The sequence below is a fragment of the Ruditapes philippinarum genome, unplaced genomic scaffold (genome assembly GCF_026571515.1).
Source record: "Ruditapes philippinarum isolate M1 unplaced genomic scaffold, ASM2657151v2 ctg2098_1_1_1_1, whole genome shotgun sequence".
In the NCBI taxonomy this organism is placed as follows: domain Eukaryota; kingdom Metazoa; phylum Mollusca; class Bivalvia; order Venerida; family Veneridae; genus Ruditapes; species Ruditapes philippinarum.
The window spans coordinates 157,710-175,170 of NW_026860044.1; the positions used below are offsets into that span (position 1 = coordinate 157,710).

At 31.4% G+C, this 17,461-nt stretch overlaps 1 protein-coding gene across 3 annotated transcripts; it reads right to left on the reverse strand.

Moving 5' to 3' along the window:
- Positions 1–15,961, reverse strand: LOC132758701 (uncharacterized). 3 transcript variants are annotated; one of them, XM_060750395.1, is made up of 11 exons: positions 15,835–15,961; positions 14,730–14,953; positions 14,188–14,340; positions 13,417–13,700; positions 12,585–12,733; positions 8,108–8,140; positions 4,313–4,414; positions 3,722–3,869; positions 2,837–2,943; positions 1,916–2,028; positions 1–1,384 (listed from the first exon to the last, which is right to left on the reverse strand). In XM_060750395.1, the coding sequence occupies exons 2-11, from the start codon at positions 14,934–14,936 to the stop codon at positions 1,370–1,372; spliced, it is 1,311 nt and encodes a 436-aa protein (XP_060606378.1). In that variant the 5' UTR covers positions 14,937–14,953; positions 15,835–15,961; the 3' UTR covers positions 1–1,369. The 3 variants fall into 3 exon arrangements, with proteins under 3 accessions (XP_060606378.1, XP_060606379.1, XP_060606380.1); XM_060750396.1 differs by lacking the exon at positions 8,108–8,140 and adding an exon at positions 11,566–11,595; XM_060750397.1 differs by lacking the exon at positions 8,108–8,140.
- Positions 15,962–17,461: the final 1,500 nt, after the last annotated feature.

The following is a 17,461-nucleotide window of genomic DNA, read 5'->3' on the forward strand; positions in this document are numbered from 1 at the left end:
AACACTGTCACAATCAACTGACCAAATGAGTAAGTTTCAATACAGTGTGAATAATATATTAGAAATACCAATGTATATAAAGTTAATAAAATGTGTAACATGAACAATAGAAAAAATTTGAAACCAAATACTTTTTTGTTTGAAATCATTGTCAACAACAACAACAACAACAACCTTAACAACAAATCTTCACAAAAATAGAAGTACATGTATTATTATTTAATCATCTGCTAAAAAGAACTTGCAACCATAATTTCTAGCTTACCACTGGTTTACAATGATACATGATATAGGACCTGTGGACAAAAAACATTGCCAAAAATATATTTCAAACAACACGAAATTTTGCACTATAAGAATATCACAGATTAAAGGATAATAATTTCCTAGAAAAATATATAGATAATAAAAAGTGCTTCAATTGATAACATTCTTTTTCACAGCAAACTATAGAAAAATACAGAAAAAATATCAATTTTCTTTAAAATAAATATATGCTCCCAAAGATCCTTTCGGCAAGTTATCCAGACCTGTTCAAACAAGACCTGTCCACTTTTTCTCAGTGCTGGATAGTAAATAAAAGCAAGATAGAAAAGGGGACATAATGCTGCAAAGATGATAAGCAGACTTACCTGCTCTTCATAGTCAACAATTATTTCAAATTTGAAATGAATACCTTTGACAGATTTTTGTGAAAATAGGCAAATATTGTAATGTCAAAAAAGTAAATCTTGTCAACGTTTATTTTTTATTGTGCTTTAACCACACTTTTGGTCACATTTCAGATGTCAGTTAATCTATTGCCATTGCTGGATAGCTAACCAGTAATGTTGACATATCATCATTTGAAATATGATGAACATGTTAATTTGCAAAAATTACAAAAATCATATACATTACATATCTTGAGGTAGTTCAAGTTGACTTAATAGTAATGTTGCCCCTTTTATAAATAATTTTTACCAGTTTTGAATTCTAACCATTTTATTTTATTTTCTAACAGCCAACCACCTAAATCAGCTGAGTCAGACAAAAAATTAGTTTTAAGTTACTAGTACTTGTTTTTAGAATTTAAAAAATCATAATTCCTCAGTTCAAAATTTAATGCATGACAAGCCCAACAGACAAATTACAGCATAGTTTAATAGGATTTTTCCAGTGAAGAAAATACAGAATCTTAAGTTCTAGTTTTATAATCAAAGTAAAAAATCATTACAAATTATGTTGTCTTTGGTAACAGCATAATCATGAACATTTCACTATAAAAATGTATAAAAGATAAAAACTCTTTCCATCCTCATGCAGGCCTCTCTGCCAGTGTTTGAATATTTATTCAGCAGTAAAATATATTCTTCTTTAATAGACTCCCTCATTTCTTCTTCTTCTGTAAAAGGTAACAAGATTTTTTCTTTGAGACTTAATAAATTCATAAAAACAAAATCTTCAACAGGTATATTCATAACAGCTGGCCTTGACAGTATGTGACAACCAAGTGTCATGCCTAAGAGCATTCAAAAGATGATAATAACAACACAACAACAAATTAAAGATCTAAGTAAGTGTTGACTTTAATATCAGTAGTCTTAATAGTGGGGTCAAATAAAGAACAAAACAAAGAATTGGGACTGAATTTGGTGGTCTTAAAAGTAAATAAGCGAGGTGGTCTTAATTCTGGATCATGTTACCATTGACATAAAGAACCGAAAACTTTGTTCTTTTAAAAAATGATCTCAATAGTGGGGTGGTCTTTAAAGTGGGGTGGTCTTAAGTAGGTACTTCTTTTTAAACTATTAACTCATTAAGTATTAATTTCCACAAGTTTTTATCATGCAAATTTATCAACTAAAAAGTTAAAATATATGACATACACTGTATGTACATTGAATGTAACCAGTTTGTCATATTAATGAATTACCTTTTTGCCTTTCTTTTTCTTTTTCTTAAGACCAGATCCAAGTTTTACAATGCTATTGAAGACATCAGTGCTAAGTTTATGGGTGGTCCTAATTTTGACTCCTCCCATTTTCTCTGAAACAACAAAATTTGAATGATCACTATCTATATTTGCATGGTATTTCATTGAATTCTTTACAAATAGGACAGTTGGGTGAATTAAGGTGGTTTTCTTCCCCTTGTGTTTCTCATATGAATTCTATAAAGATAATTTTACATATGACTTTCATGTAAACAGCTAGAAAATTTTTCTACATATACTGCGAGACAGGTCAAATTTTTTCAGAAAGAAAGTCTCTGGCAAGCTCGATAACATTTTTTCTTGCAAATTTCATCAATTAGTTTGCATGTTTTAAGAAATGTCAAATTTACTCTATTCCATGTACAATAATGTTAACATTCATAATTGTGGTATAAGAAATATATGTAGGCTAAATATTCTTTTTTTTACATAAAATGTAAGTGCAAATGATTACATCAGACTTTTTAAACTTATTATTTTGCAGTATGTTATTATAACATTCTTTAGCATTCCAAGCATTAAAGCACTCATACAAAAGGCCTCGATTTAAAGTCTTATCCCAAAGACTATTTAGTAATTTTACTTGGCCTGAGCCCGGGAATCAAACCCATAATGTCGAGATTACAAGTCTAAAATACTCTTAACAGACTGAGCTATGCAGGCTGGTCTGTCACTTCCTTGCTAAAAGAGTAAATGGTAGAGTGTGTGCCTCAACTTTGGGAGGTCAGGGGTTCATTTCTCCGGTAGGGCTAAAAGATATCAGTCTGCAACTGTGATATTTCACTCATCTAAATATCAAACAAACAACAGGTAATAATTTATATGTATTGTAACATAAGAAATGTAATTTATAAACTTTACCTTCTTTCCTATGCTCTAGTGCCTCTAATATTTCTCTACCAGCCAGATCACCAATCCAATTATCTTCCAAATCTAGCTCTTCAACACAGTCAGAATGCATCAATAATCTAAATATAGTAACAATATCTATATTTAGTAACATGGTATAAGTCATATAAAAGTAATATTATATAAATTTAGTTACATTACTCAAATGATGCAAAAATATATAAATTTTACAGCATTTAATTCAAACTTAATGCATCATAGAAATACACAGCTTAACCTTTTGGCTTAAATTCAACAAAACAGATATACTGCTGTCTGTATTTCCCTATAAGGTGGTTTACCCATCTTTATCATTTGATTTCATAGATTTGTTTTTGTATTTTTATCAAAATTTTGGTTTGATATTAACAAAAATCATTTAATCTCTCCATCCATAAAAGTGAAAGTTTACTATATGATATGAAAAATTAAGCATCTACTGGCTAAATAGGTTACACTTTTTAGTTTCGTAGTTCTTAGTAATGCCCCAAACAAATATCCTATAATAATATAATCAAAACTCTGGCAGAGAAAAGAGGAAACAAAGCATGCCGATGATAAGGTTTTGGTTTTGCTTTGTAGCCCAATGGTCAACTGTTAAAAAATGTAACATACATCTTTATTTGTATTTGCATGTAAATTAAAAAATATTCCTGAGAAAGATCATTCTATTTCTTAAAACTTTGTCTTTAAATTCAAAAATGTAAGATTTTCATGAAAATCTGATAAAGAGTAATGTTACAAGCCAGGAAACCCACATCTACCTTGCAATTTTGTTCTGCATGGCCAATGAAAATATACTACCAAAGTTTCCTGATTCAATGAGAGAACTATAAAGCCTCTGAAAGCCAAACTTACTTTTTGAAAAGCCTCATGCATATAACAGGAGCAAATTTCTCGCCGTAAGCTAGGTTATCTATGGCATTATCAGCAATGTGTAACTTGTGGATCCATGGTCCAATTCTTGGGGGTGGGGGTGGCTCCTTTTTCTTCTTCTTTTTCTTACCTAACAAAATTTATGAATAATGTATAATGCTTATTCTTACAGTTGGGCCGTTTTTCAAATTACTCTTGCAAGCATTTTATTTAAGTTTATGTCAAGTAATGTAGTATGGAATTGTACAACTCTATAAAGTTCTGCTCACATTGCAGATATTTTCAAATCAAAAACCTAAACTGGAGCAGTCAGCAGTTCAAAACCTAGTCAGTGTTGATGGATGTGCTGACTGGCAGTGGCTTGCATGTCTGCCTTTATCTATGCTTTAACCCTCAAAGGTATAATATCATTTATACATTGATATACTAAAAATTCAACTCACTGAGATTTATAAGTTCATTCTCCCCACTGAATTCATGAGAAAAATATATATTTGAAAGTCATTTTTTTTTCAAAAAGATTAATTCTTACAAAAACATGAACTTATATATTTGTTTTAGGTTGAACATTACCTTTTTTCTTCTTTTTCTTATCTGTTGATGCCTCCATGTCAGATGCCTTGCCACTCTGCTCCCCGCCACTCTCAGGTGTGTAGCGTAGTTTGTTCTCCTTAGCTGAAATAATATATACCATTTCAAAATCTAAGGCCTGACTAGTATAAATCAAACATAAAGAAAATATATCAATTTAAGTTAAAGAAATACATATGTATGTATAATTGTTAACTTTTTAGATATGCTCAATCCAGGTGTCACTTTGCATGTTTTATACAACAAAAGACAGGATTTTCTATTTTTATTACAGGAATATTTCTACCCTGTTAAAAAAAAAGAGAGTTATCTTTGCTATTTGACCTGTGACAGGTTAAACTATGTTGATAGAATAGGTGAGACTTATTCAGTTAAATTATACATTATTTGTACACTAAACAACATTTACACAGATTAAAACATTTTTTAAAGATTTTCCTGAAGGCACCATAGAAACAAAATTAAAGTTGTTTTGCATAAAAGTTTCATAGTTATACAAAATATATTTTAAACAAGAGCTGTCAGAAGGACAGCGCGCTCGACTTTTTTAGTGCTTGCCTATAAAACAAAACTTTGACAGTTAAGGGCACACAAGACTTTAACTAGGAATTTCTAAGTACAAATCAAGAAACATTTTCACAGAGTTATCTTCTCTTGCTTACAGATAGGTCTCATGATGGCACATAAGAACTCCAACTTCCAAAGTAATATCTCAAATGGTTAAGTCAACAAGTGGACAAGAATGAAAATTTTAACTGAGTTTCTAAGTCAAAAAGGGCCATAATTCAAATAAAATCCTTAACAGAATTACCTTCTCCTGCCCATGTTTTGGGACCATGATGGTAAACAAGTATTCCAACTTTCAATTTAATATCTCAACCAGTTCAGTCAAAAAGTTGACTGGTACAAAAAAGTTAACCAAGATTCTAAGTCGATAAAAGGCCTTAATTTTTAAAACAAATCCCTGACAGAGTTACCTTCTCTTGCGTACAGATGGGGTAATGATGTGAAATAGCATTAAAAGTTTCAAAGCAATATCTCAAAGGGTTAAGGCAATAAGTGGATTTTACCCATATTCAATGTATTTTCTAAGTCAAAAAGGGGCATAATTCTGTCAAAAACCTTGACAGAGTTATGTCCTCTTGTCTGTTGATGAAGGTCGTGATGGTAAACAAGTATGGTCAGTTTCAAAGCAATACCTCCAATGGTTTTGAAATAAAGTGAGGTGGTACAAAAAACTTAACCAAGCTCAATACACTTTCTAAGTCAAAAAAGGGTCATAATTCTGTCAAAAACCTTGACAGAGTTATGTACTCCTGTCTGTAGATGGAGGTTATGATGGTGAACAAGTATGGTAAGTTTCAAAGCCATACTTGTAATACTTCTGAAATAAAGTGGGGTGGTACGAAAAACTTAACCAAGGTGTGACGCCAACGCCGACGCCGACGCTAACGCCGACGCCGACGCCGGGGCGAGTAGGATAGCTCCCCTTTTCATAGAAAAGTCGAGCTAAAAAATAGAAGTACTGTAAAATACTTTTTTTTAAGTGCAACCTTGCCAAAAGAAGACACATGGATTCTAACTTGAGTTTTAGTCTCAAAAACAGAATAACTGTAATAACCTAGCGGACAAGTTTGTTAGAAAATATACAACTTCACAAATTCAAGCATCATGTACATGTATTAGACTAGCTATATCTTGTTATCAATAAAACCTGTAACCTGGCATGATCATATACACACATGTTCTGTTTATTATTAGTGTTACTATATGACTTTCCACCTAATTATTAGCTTACAAGCTATTAGACAAACTTTAACATAGTTAAAACATATATTACTAATATTCTAAAAGTTCATCAAATGGCCAGTATAAACATGCATAAAGCATCTTTAATCTGGTTTTATTTAATTGATTATCTAGGTAATTTTACCTACCATTAGCCTGAAAAATGAGTTTGATTGTAACTTATAATGAACTCAACACATATTTTACCCACAGGTATTCGGTATCATGAATGGTAACTACCTCATCTATAACCCGCAACCTTTCCCAAACAATCTGCAGCAGTGCTTTTCATGTAACATGCTTTTATAGACTATATTTTTTTAAATGAAGGAAATGTTATCACAATCCTATATAAGTTATATATAAACACATGTTACATAAAAAAATCCACTGCAGTTTAGATTGTTTGAGAAAGGTTGGTGGTTATAAAGGGTTGATTGGGGGAATAGTGATCTAAATCAATGCGCAAAACACCAGTAATTATACCTAGGGTTTTACCTTTAATGCCCTCAGAACAGTTCCTACCTAGTGCCTTCAATCAAAATTCCTCCCCAAGTGCTTTCAATACAATTCCTACCTACTAAGTGCTCTTATAAAAATTCCTACCTAGTATCCTTATCACAATTCCAACCTAATGCTCTTATCATAATTCCTATCTAGTGCAGTTATCACAATTCCAACCTAATGCCCTTATCACAATTCCTATCTAGTGCCCTTATCACAACTTCTATCTAGGCCCTTATCACAATTCCAACCTAATGCCCTTATCACAATTCCAACCTAATTCCCTTATCACAATTCCTATCTAGTGCCCTAATCACAATTCCTACATAGTGCCCTTATCACAATTCCAACCTAATTCCTTCATCACAATTCCTATCTAGTGCCCTTATCACAATTCCAACCTAGTGCCGTTATCACAATTCCAACCTAATGCCCTTATCATAACTCCAACCTAATGCCCTTATCACAATTCCTACCTAGTGCCCTTATCACAATTTCAACCTAGTGCCCTTATTACAATGCCTACCTAGTGCCCTCATCACAATTCCAACTTAGTGCACTCAGCATTTTTTCTTCTTAGTGCCCTAAGCACATTTCCAATCTTGTGCCCTTAGCAGGTTATTACTGTTGTACATACAGTCTTAGCAAATCTATTCTTTAATTATACTGTTATAATATTGTTATAACACTTTTCTACATATAATTTTGTAACACTGCAACCTCAACTCACTCCACACGTTTACAACACATTCTACATTTATATAACACTGCTGTGTAACTTTAAATAGCATTATCAAGGACCATTTCACAATTTGGAGTAAAAATCATAAACAAAAATTAGAAAGTGAATTTTGACTATTTGGTTAAAAAAATCAAGTTGGTGATATTCATCTTGACTTTTTCAATGGCAATTATTTTTGTTTTTTAGTTCTCATGATTCTGTTCTGTGTATTCTTTAACTATTGTGTTTGAGATTTTTACATATATCTGAAATTTAAAGAAAGGACCAAGAAGATGTGATTGTTACAGGGTAATGCATGTACCAGACCCAATTACAGGGTTATGTATGTTATAGGGCCAATTACAGGGTTATGTATGTTCCAGAGCCAATTACAGGGTTATGTATGTACCAGAGCCAATTACAGGGTTATGTATGTTCCAGGGCCAATTACAGGGTTATGTATGTTCCAGGGCCAATTACAGGCTTATGTATGTTCCAGGGCCAATTAATGGTAGAATGCACAAGGCATCAACCTGTTAGTTGTACATTTATTTACACTTGCATTACTTTGACTAGCAAATGTATGTGGGCAACTGAGAAATTGACATTGGTAATTTTAATTACTTTTATATTTTTAATAGGTTAAATATGTTCAATTTTGTATTTCAAAATAATGAGTAGTTGTAGCAAGGGACAACTCAAAATGTGTCTATATTTTTGCTCCATTATGAAAATGACCTTGACCTCCAAGCACACCATCTTACCAAACTCATCATAGCTGTCAGCATCAATGCTTACTGATAACAAAATTACAAATGATAATAAATATATATACTTACTTCACTTCTTTTATAATAATTACAAAAAATACATATATTTCTTACATATACATGATATATGAAACAAATATTAGTTTAGATGATGTTCAGATAAAAAATATAAAAACAAACAAAAAGTAACATTTTGCACTTTTGATCATTGGGTGACAAGCATTTTTTGAAAAAATTCATTATAAGAATTACAATCCATAAATTGTAAAATTGTTTTCATTGATACACGGTGACCTAAAGTTTAAATGCTATGTTTTTATAACGCAAATGATGTCACATCAATACATATGCTCTAACAGATGTGAATACAGTTTTTATGAAGTCACAAAAGTGGCATGGGTATGTGATAAAAAGATAATATTCTTTACATAACAACCTCCATATTCATGCACATCAGTTCCTGTATGTGAAAAAAAATAAGGCAGACTGCAGAAATAGCTTTGGGCTCTTATATATACATATATATTCATTGGTTTGGAATTTTAAGCTACATTAACAATATCAAGGTTAGAAGTTGACTTTTCCACTATGCGTGTAGAGAAACATCTCAAATGTCCCTTTATGTATTATTTTTGGCTAAATGAGGCACTGTCCATATATCCTTCCATAAGCAAGTTGGAGAATTTCATTATAAGAAAAGATTTTAATGTCCATCATAGAACTTTAATCTACAGTCGTTTGGAGCAAGTGATTTAATGTCCATGCCTGTATAGCCACTCCTGGACCATTGTACTTTACTGACTGGTACGTATAAATGTTTTGTGACACTTAAGACTAATGGTTAATTCAACATTTAGGCCGGTACATAATATGATTATTTCATATATATTTTACTTCAGTACTTAGTTTATTTATGGAGGCCGGTACATTATGATTATTTCATATATATTTTACTTCAGTACTTAGTTTATTTATGGAGGCCGGTACATTATGATTATTTCATATATATTTTTCTTCAGTACTTAGTTTATTTATGGTAGATTATTATTTATCAGTTTTTCATTTCATATCTTAAAAATTTCAGAGATTTTCAGGGTTTAACATTCATGGCACAAAGTAAATTGTATATATGAATCAAAACAGAAGAATAAAAGCCAGAGATGACAAAATAAAATGATAGTCCAAGCAGAAGTATATAAATTATAAGCATAAACAGAAAAAAAATAAATAGATAGGTTCTGAACTTGTAAATATCAACTCAAATTTATGTAAAGTGAATAAATTTTCAAAGCAAATATATTGAAGCAAGGAAGACACATGCGTCAAACATTTTTCCTTTAAGAATAGTTATTATAAACAGTTTCTGACATAATTTTACTCCCTGAATGTAAGCAATGATAACTTATGTATAGTTCCAGTATTGAGAAAGGCCAGTCTGTGTGTCCCTGCCTCCTGAGCAGGACCCAATAATGTTGCCTGGCCAGGACCCAATAATGTTGACTGAGCAGGATCCAATAACATTGCCTGAGCAAGACCCAATAATGTTGCCTGAACAGGACCCAATAATTTTGTCTGGCCAGGTACCAATCATTTTTCTTGGCAAGGACCCAATAATATTGCCTGACAAGGACCCAATAATATTGCCTGACAAGGATCCAATAATATTGTCTGACAAGGATCCACTTACATGTATGTTGCCTGAGCAGGACCCAATATTATTGCCTGAAGAGGACCCAATATTATCATTGAACGAGGACCTAGTAAAGTAACTGGACCATGACCAAAATAATGTTGCCTGACAAGGACCATCATTGTTGCCTGAGCAGGACCCAATAATATTACATATGTATCTGAATAGGACCTAGTAATTTTACCTTAAACAAACCACAAGAGCGATCAGTGATCACATGTGTCGCCTCATGATGGCCAATTTCATGTTGGGACAAGTTTTGTGACAGACAGACAGACGGACAGTGCACAACTACACTTGGTACTGATCATTCCTGTAAAGTTTGGATGAAATTGCACCAGTAGTTTCTGAGGAGTAGTCTGGACAAGTTTTGTGACAGACGGATGGACAGACAGACGACGGAGAAGTGATCCCTATATGTCGCCACTACTCCGTAGAGGCGACACAAAAATTGCAGCCTGACCAGGATCCAAGAATGTTTCCTGACCAGAACCCAATATCCTTGACAGTCTAATTTTAGTGTTTCAATATTCAAACCTTGCTCATTTCTTACATTTGTCATAAAATCATTTTACAGAGTTAATAAGTTAATAACTGACAGTAGAAGCTTAAATCAGAAATTTAAGGGTGGTTTAGATTAAACAATATTGACTGTAAAAAGTGTCTGAATAAAAACTTAAAATAAAAATTAAAATCTGATTTAAACTCTAAACTATATTTCTGTGCAAGTGTTCTTGTGTATTGTACAAACATAAATGAAGAATATTTTCTATCAAAAGAAAACTATATATTTAAACCCTCTTAAAATAAAAATAAGCAAAAAAGACACTCTTGTGAGTAAACTTAAATAGTCCAGATTTCGTGTCTTATAAATATGAGCAGCACCTAACAATTTTGGTCCTAAAAATGTGGAGCAAGAAAATTTATGATATCAGCAAAATGACATCATACCATGATGTCGTAAAATGACATCATACCATGATGTCGTAATTTGTCCATTAACATCATTTGATTGTAATTTTCTAAGGTATTGTAACAGACTTTGCAGCACATTCAACTGATCATCAGTTTCTTATACATATACATCAGTAAAACTAAATGGCTATACAAAATGATTTTATTAAAAATAAAGGTAAAAATAAATTAATTTCCAACAAGGACCAAAATTGTTAGACATGGCTTGAATCTATCATGTTCAGTGGTCAAACTCAGGGCTATAGATACAATATATCAAGTTTCAAAGTTCTTTCAGAAGTACATGTCTATTAGAAAATAAAATTTCACGGTACAAATGAAAAAACGCAACAAATTATAATTTTCCTTTTAATTAAATCATTCAAAATTGTGACTGCATGGTAAATTAGTTTTTGTCTTATTAACTAAAGGAAAAATATACTAGTGTTATAATATATTTATTGTTAACCTTTTTCAAAGAAGAATTTACAATAAAATATTTTCAGACAATGTCCAGTTTCCACACTGATGGTTTAGGTCATCTTGAAAAAAACAATTCCTTATTGTATCATATAAATTTTCACACTTTTTCTCAAATATGTGAATGCTATAGAATGTATAGGATTCAGTGCAAATTTAATTTGAAAAAAAATAATGAAATACTTATAAATTAGTTTCTGCCATGTATATAAATTAATCTTTTAACCATAAAATATTCCAATGGTTTTGTGTCCAACTTTTTGGGACAAAATCTATAAATAATTCTGAAAGAACTTTTTCATTGTAATTTGTTGTCAATTACAAATACCTCCTGGTCTAGAAGACCCATAATAACTGACTGTAAAACAATATAAAGATTCAGTTATGACATTTGAACAAAAAACTCTAATGATCAATTTCCTCAATGAACAAGGTGCTAATAATATAGTTGGCTAAACTTTACAATTCATCTCTTTAACTAAAGGAGGAATTTATGTGTACACAGTATTACAGCTGTATGGCTAAAATATATGAATCTAAAACTGAAACAAAATAAAATTACTATAATGTCCAACAAATGTGATCTATTTTCCTGTAAAGGCTAAGACTGAAAGATACATTTTAATTTTTAATAAAAATCCATAGCGTGTTAAGGCCTGAAACTATATTGATACAAATTCCCAATACTTAAGATCAATTCTGGACAGATTTAAAAAACAACAAAAAAAAAACAACAACTTATGACTGAATTAACTATTAACATAATTATAAGACTATTATAGAAATGCAGCAGCACTCATGCACAAGTCTCTCAATGACCTAGTTTTAACCATTTATATTTATCTCACAAGATTGAAATGACTTTTTTTCTTTAAGAGAGCCATTTATTTGTTTATATTTGTTTATATTTACTTCAAGTTTTCTTTTAGATCATGACATGAATGCAAATTTTCCTAGGACAAATTTAAGTTTTACCTGGTATTGCTTCCCTATTTTAGTATTACAATACATGTACTGTGCTGAACGCGACCAGATGTTTAATTATACAATATAAAGATAGATGAATAAGATAAACAATAAAGGTTTAAATTTTAGGCCAATCAATGAATAACTAACTTTTACATCATTAAGATAAAATCTATATTTTTTTTATCGAATAGCAATAGAATAAAGAGAAAGTTAAGTGTTTTGTTTTCATAAACATGGAATACCTGTTTTCATAACTATTATTATTATTTTCATATTTATAAGACCAAAATACTTGAAGATACCTAAAAATTCTCACTTTCCAGTAAGATATATTTCATATCAATCCATGATATATAAACATAGATATGAAATACCAACCTGCTGTTTTTGTTGCCTCCTCCTCCTCCAGTTTTTTCTTGGCCTCCTCCGCCCTCAACAGGGCCTCCATCTCTGCCTGTTCTACACATAGTTTTATCAGTTCCATGGCCCCTTCACACTCCAGGTTATTTCCATCTATGAACAGCTCTCTAGAAAATATATAAGTGTGTAATCATTTTATATGGCTATTTTTAACCCTAAATTACCACACTACATTTTTTAAAGGACTTGTCTATCTTTTAGTCTCTATAAATAATAATCCTTCATCATTTTAGGTGAGAAATGACTGAATAGTCATCAGTGCAGACTATAATCAGACAGATCAATTTTTGCATCAGTTTTAGTTGGGGAAAAAAACTTTTATAAGTACTCATTAAAATTCTTAAATTCAGGAAAATACTTGAACACTTTTACTGATCTATAAGTGATGAAAATTGCATATTTGGACTGTTTGTGAGACATCTGATAATTATTTTCTCTTTCCAAAAATATTGTTATTTTCAATGCACCAACAAACTAATGAAAACTTGCTATGGAATAATGCAAATAGATTTTTTTCTTAAAAATATAATAATTTATATCAAAGTGAATTATATAAGTTATGAGATAATATTCAAATAACATTATTTTTGTTGATTGACATGTATAATGCAGGCTGCCAAGACTAAATACATTTTAGGTGGATAGTTTTGGAATATTTCTAGTGACAACATCTGGTATTTCTAGCCACAGCAGATCTTTGTTTAAACAATAAAGGAGAAAAAATGAACATCACAGTCTTCACTCATTTCAGTTACGTTTCTACAACAATAAAACATTCAAGCGTCATTACCTAACAGCTGTTGTAGATATCATCTTGCCCAGAATTGTACCACTTTTAACTCCAAGATCACAGTAACACAAGCTAACTGACAACATGGTGGTATTGTTAACTAAACCATTACAAAACTTTTCACATCCATCATCTCCAAATTCATTATAGTCCAGACTTATTTTAGTAAGATTCTCCGCTATCTGGAACGATCTTGATAATCTCTCAACCCGGTGTGCATCCAGTAAACAATCCATTACCTCCAGATATTTTATTGGGTAAAATGGTTTCTCTAATAACAATGCCTGAAAGAAAATGAATTATAAATATATCATAATTTATTTCTTGTATATCTATAATAAGTATTCATACTATAACTAAATTAGAACTTGGCTTCAATTTTCACTAAGTCCAGTACATGTTCAAAATTAAATACTATTAATTTCAACAATTTATGATAATATATAAGTACTGACACTATTTAAGTCAAAGGAATACAAGCATATAAAGGTTCATCTTGACAAACACATCAAAGAAAGTGTAACTAAATTAACCATTCACATACTAAATGTGTGTAATGCTTTTAGTTAAGAACAATCTATTGAAAATTCAAGGGATTTCAATATCAAAATACAAACAATTGAGCTACCAACAGTAATAATAGAGCCTGATCTGATAGCAGCCAAGTAAAAACTAACCTGGCTGTATACTAGTGGCAAAGGCTCAATCACTTTTGGTTCCAGCAGGTAAAGGGGTTATAGTATTTTATAAGTTAAATTCACAAATGCTTACCAGAGTTGCTGTATTTTCATAAGACATGGGATATTTCCATACATACAGATCTCTAATGAATGTATATCTTTCTTGTCGTAAAGCTGCCAGAAATGGTTCAATAAGCACAGGTAATGCGCCCTCTTTGTCAATCTCAACTGACTCCAAAATAAACTGAAATTATCAAAAAATTACAAGGATACTTAATTATATGGCTTTGTATTATATATTTTGAAATCTTTTAAAATCATTGTACATTTCAGATTCAACTAGGACCGGAAAAGTCTCTACCAATAATTTAGTGTAATTAACAGATCTGTGTTTACTCAATGGATTTTAAAAACAATCTACAACAACATAAAAATACTGCGGGTTACTGATTTCTTTCACATTTTCTTCAATTTTTTTTGTGTATTTTTCTTCTTCTTAATACTGACACTGTTAAATTCAAAAGGCAGAAGTTTAGCAGTAGAGATGCAAAATACCCACACATGCCTTACTGCTTTATATTAGAGTTTACAAGATGTGTTAAGGGCAACTATATACAGTATGTATGTAATTACCTGCGCTAAAATTGCATTATTTTCCATACATCCTCGCAGACCTGCTGCAATTCTGGGACACATTCTTGAGTCTGTGTTAGCACAATTTCTTTCATAACATTTCAAAAGTCTCTTTATAATATCCTCTGCATTGGCCGGTCCCTTTGCTTTCTTTTTACCTCCTTTCTTCTTTCCCTTCTTTCCACCTTTCTTTCCTTTCTTAGGCATGGTGAAGTACTTTTATTCTATGAAAGAAAATAGGCATGGTGAAGTACTTTTATTCTATGCAAGAAAAATATGATAACCAACATAAGAGTATAGTAACATAACACATGTTGAACATTGCTTAATTAAATATGCAAATGGTTATTTTCCCCAAAAGTGTGAAAATCAGGGATGTTTTCCCCACAAGATGGGCTTGAAGGGTGATAAAAGTACTGAGCAGGGTGCATATATTATAAGCACACAAGTATGACTGGTGACTCAAAGATAAAAATAAACTTGAGAGAGTGTCAGATGTACCAGTTTATATGTTAGTCACAATTTGTAAGGAAAACTCTAGAGAAAATACTAATAGTTCAACAGTGTCTTGGACAAAGTTTCAAAGTTTTACTCATGAGGATAAACATAGCACGAAAACAACAACAAAACAAGTTTGTTTACAGAGTTGCCAAGTGGTTGGGTTAAATTCTAATCTGTAAAAACGCATTAATATCAAGTGATATAATGCATATTATTTCATATACTGCAGTACAGATTTTAATTCAGACCAAAAACAAAATATTTGTGTTGTTCTGATTCTACTCAAGATGTCAAATGATCAGGTTATTTAAAACAGACTAGACAAGTCTCTTTGTGTTCTACAAATAAAATTAATACGGAAAAGAGGTTAAACATTAGATATTTTGTATTGTGCTTTTCTCTTTTTACACAGTTATCAAAACAACAATTTCTATGAAATTTTCTTTCCCTACACATTGCATGTAGAAACATATTTCTAGATACTAATTTGTAAATTAAAGGCTTAGGCTAGTTGACAGATATTGTAACTTATTCAAATGATCAAGTTTATTGCACTAATATAAAAGTATAAGCTTTGAAAAGACATTTAAACTCCTAAAAATACCTATTGTTTGGGCTGTTGTCATCCATGCTTTTCGTATCTCATTTAGAAGATCACATTTGGATTGATTAAATTCTGGCCAACTTCTATCCGGTATGAATTCCGACTTCGTCAATGGGTACGCTCAAAATGATAGTTGATACTATCTTTTGTTGTCAAACAAGAAGAATGATGTAGCTAATGTATACATAATGTAATTTTCAAGTAGAATAGATACTTCTGTCGGGCTAAAAGGTAATTTAAAGATTCGCACCATTGTCGATTCACCCCATAACAGCATGCCCCACTAAAATAAATATTAATTTATTAGTTACGTATGTCTATGTCCAAAAGAGTAACTTACAGTCAACAGTCAGTAGCTGTAGTGTCTAACAGCGTTAAGAAACAATTTGCAAAAAACACGTTTTTTTTTCTCTCGTGACCAGGAATACAAAGGTTATTATATACCTGGGCCTTGCGATAACAAGTTAGTTCCAGGATAACAAAAAGTATATAGTGGAATACACTTAATTTCCATCATATACAGATCAGATATTCTATAACATACCCCTTTTCACAATAATTTAAGTTACATTCCCTGTAAATACACTATAAGATTAAAAAAGAGATAAAAATTTACTTATAATCAATAATCTGTAAACAACAGATCAGTACATCACCACTTCAAACTTGAGATATGTATCCTAGTTATTTCTTTCTTTTTAGACGCTGGATATGTTGAACCTTCCTACTGGTACCAACACCTGCATTTTATACATATTGACTCACAAATACAAAAGCTACGTGGTCTTGTCAAATCTTACGTTTGATCCCTGTTATTCCCCTTTGCACAGGAAATATGCATGCTTACATGTTTGATACATCTTAAGTTTTATCAATGCGGCCATTATTATAGCTTCATACTTTACAGGGCATAATCCTGGCAAATTATATAATATCACTTGTCCATTTCCCTAGGATACACACTTTTTATACGGCATGTACATTAAAAACAGCTATGGTTGATCTATTATCATGTCATTATATTGATTTCTGTTGATAAAGTGCATGCCTGATAAATTTAGCTTTATCAATCACCCACGGGTTTATCAGACACATCGTCAATACATATTGAAATAAAATGGATTTTTTACCTCTTACCAGATTTGAAATATTGAACTGATGAACTTTCAATCAAATAGAATTTTTGAATATTGATTAAGGTCACTCATACATTTGATTAAAAAATTTGGGACTATTTTTATACAAGAACTACGACCTATGATTTCAGGTCTCAAAGCTAACTTCTCTTAGCTGTAAAGCTATTGGAAATCGAGGCGATAACAAAAAGCATACAGTCAAACTAGGACCATTATAATGTACACAGCGCGGTAATTTTCGGAATACAGACGAGCTCACAACGAAGAGATTGTACATGTATTGATATTTGCACAATCATTATGCCAGAAGAAAACATTATTTATCCGACTCTTTAGTTATGCGGAAAAAAACTTATGATTTATACCACAGTTATTTCCCCTTGATGAACTAAAAGTTGGTATTATCAACTGATTCAAAACAGTTACATGTACATTTATGTTTTACTCATGTTTCTACCAGACATTTTGTGGCATCCATGATTTTCCCTTTT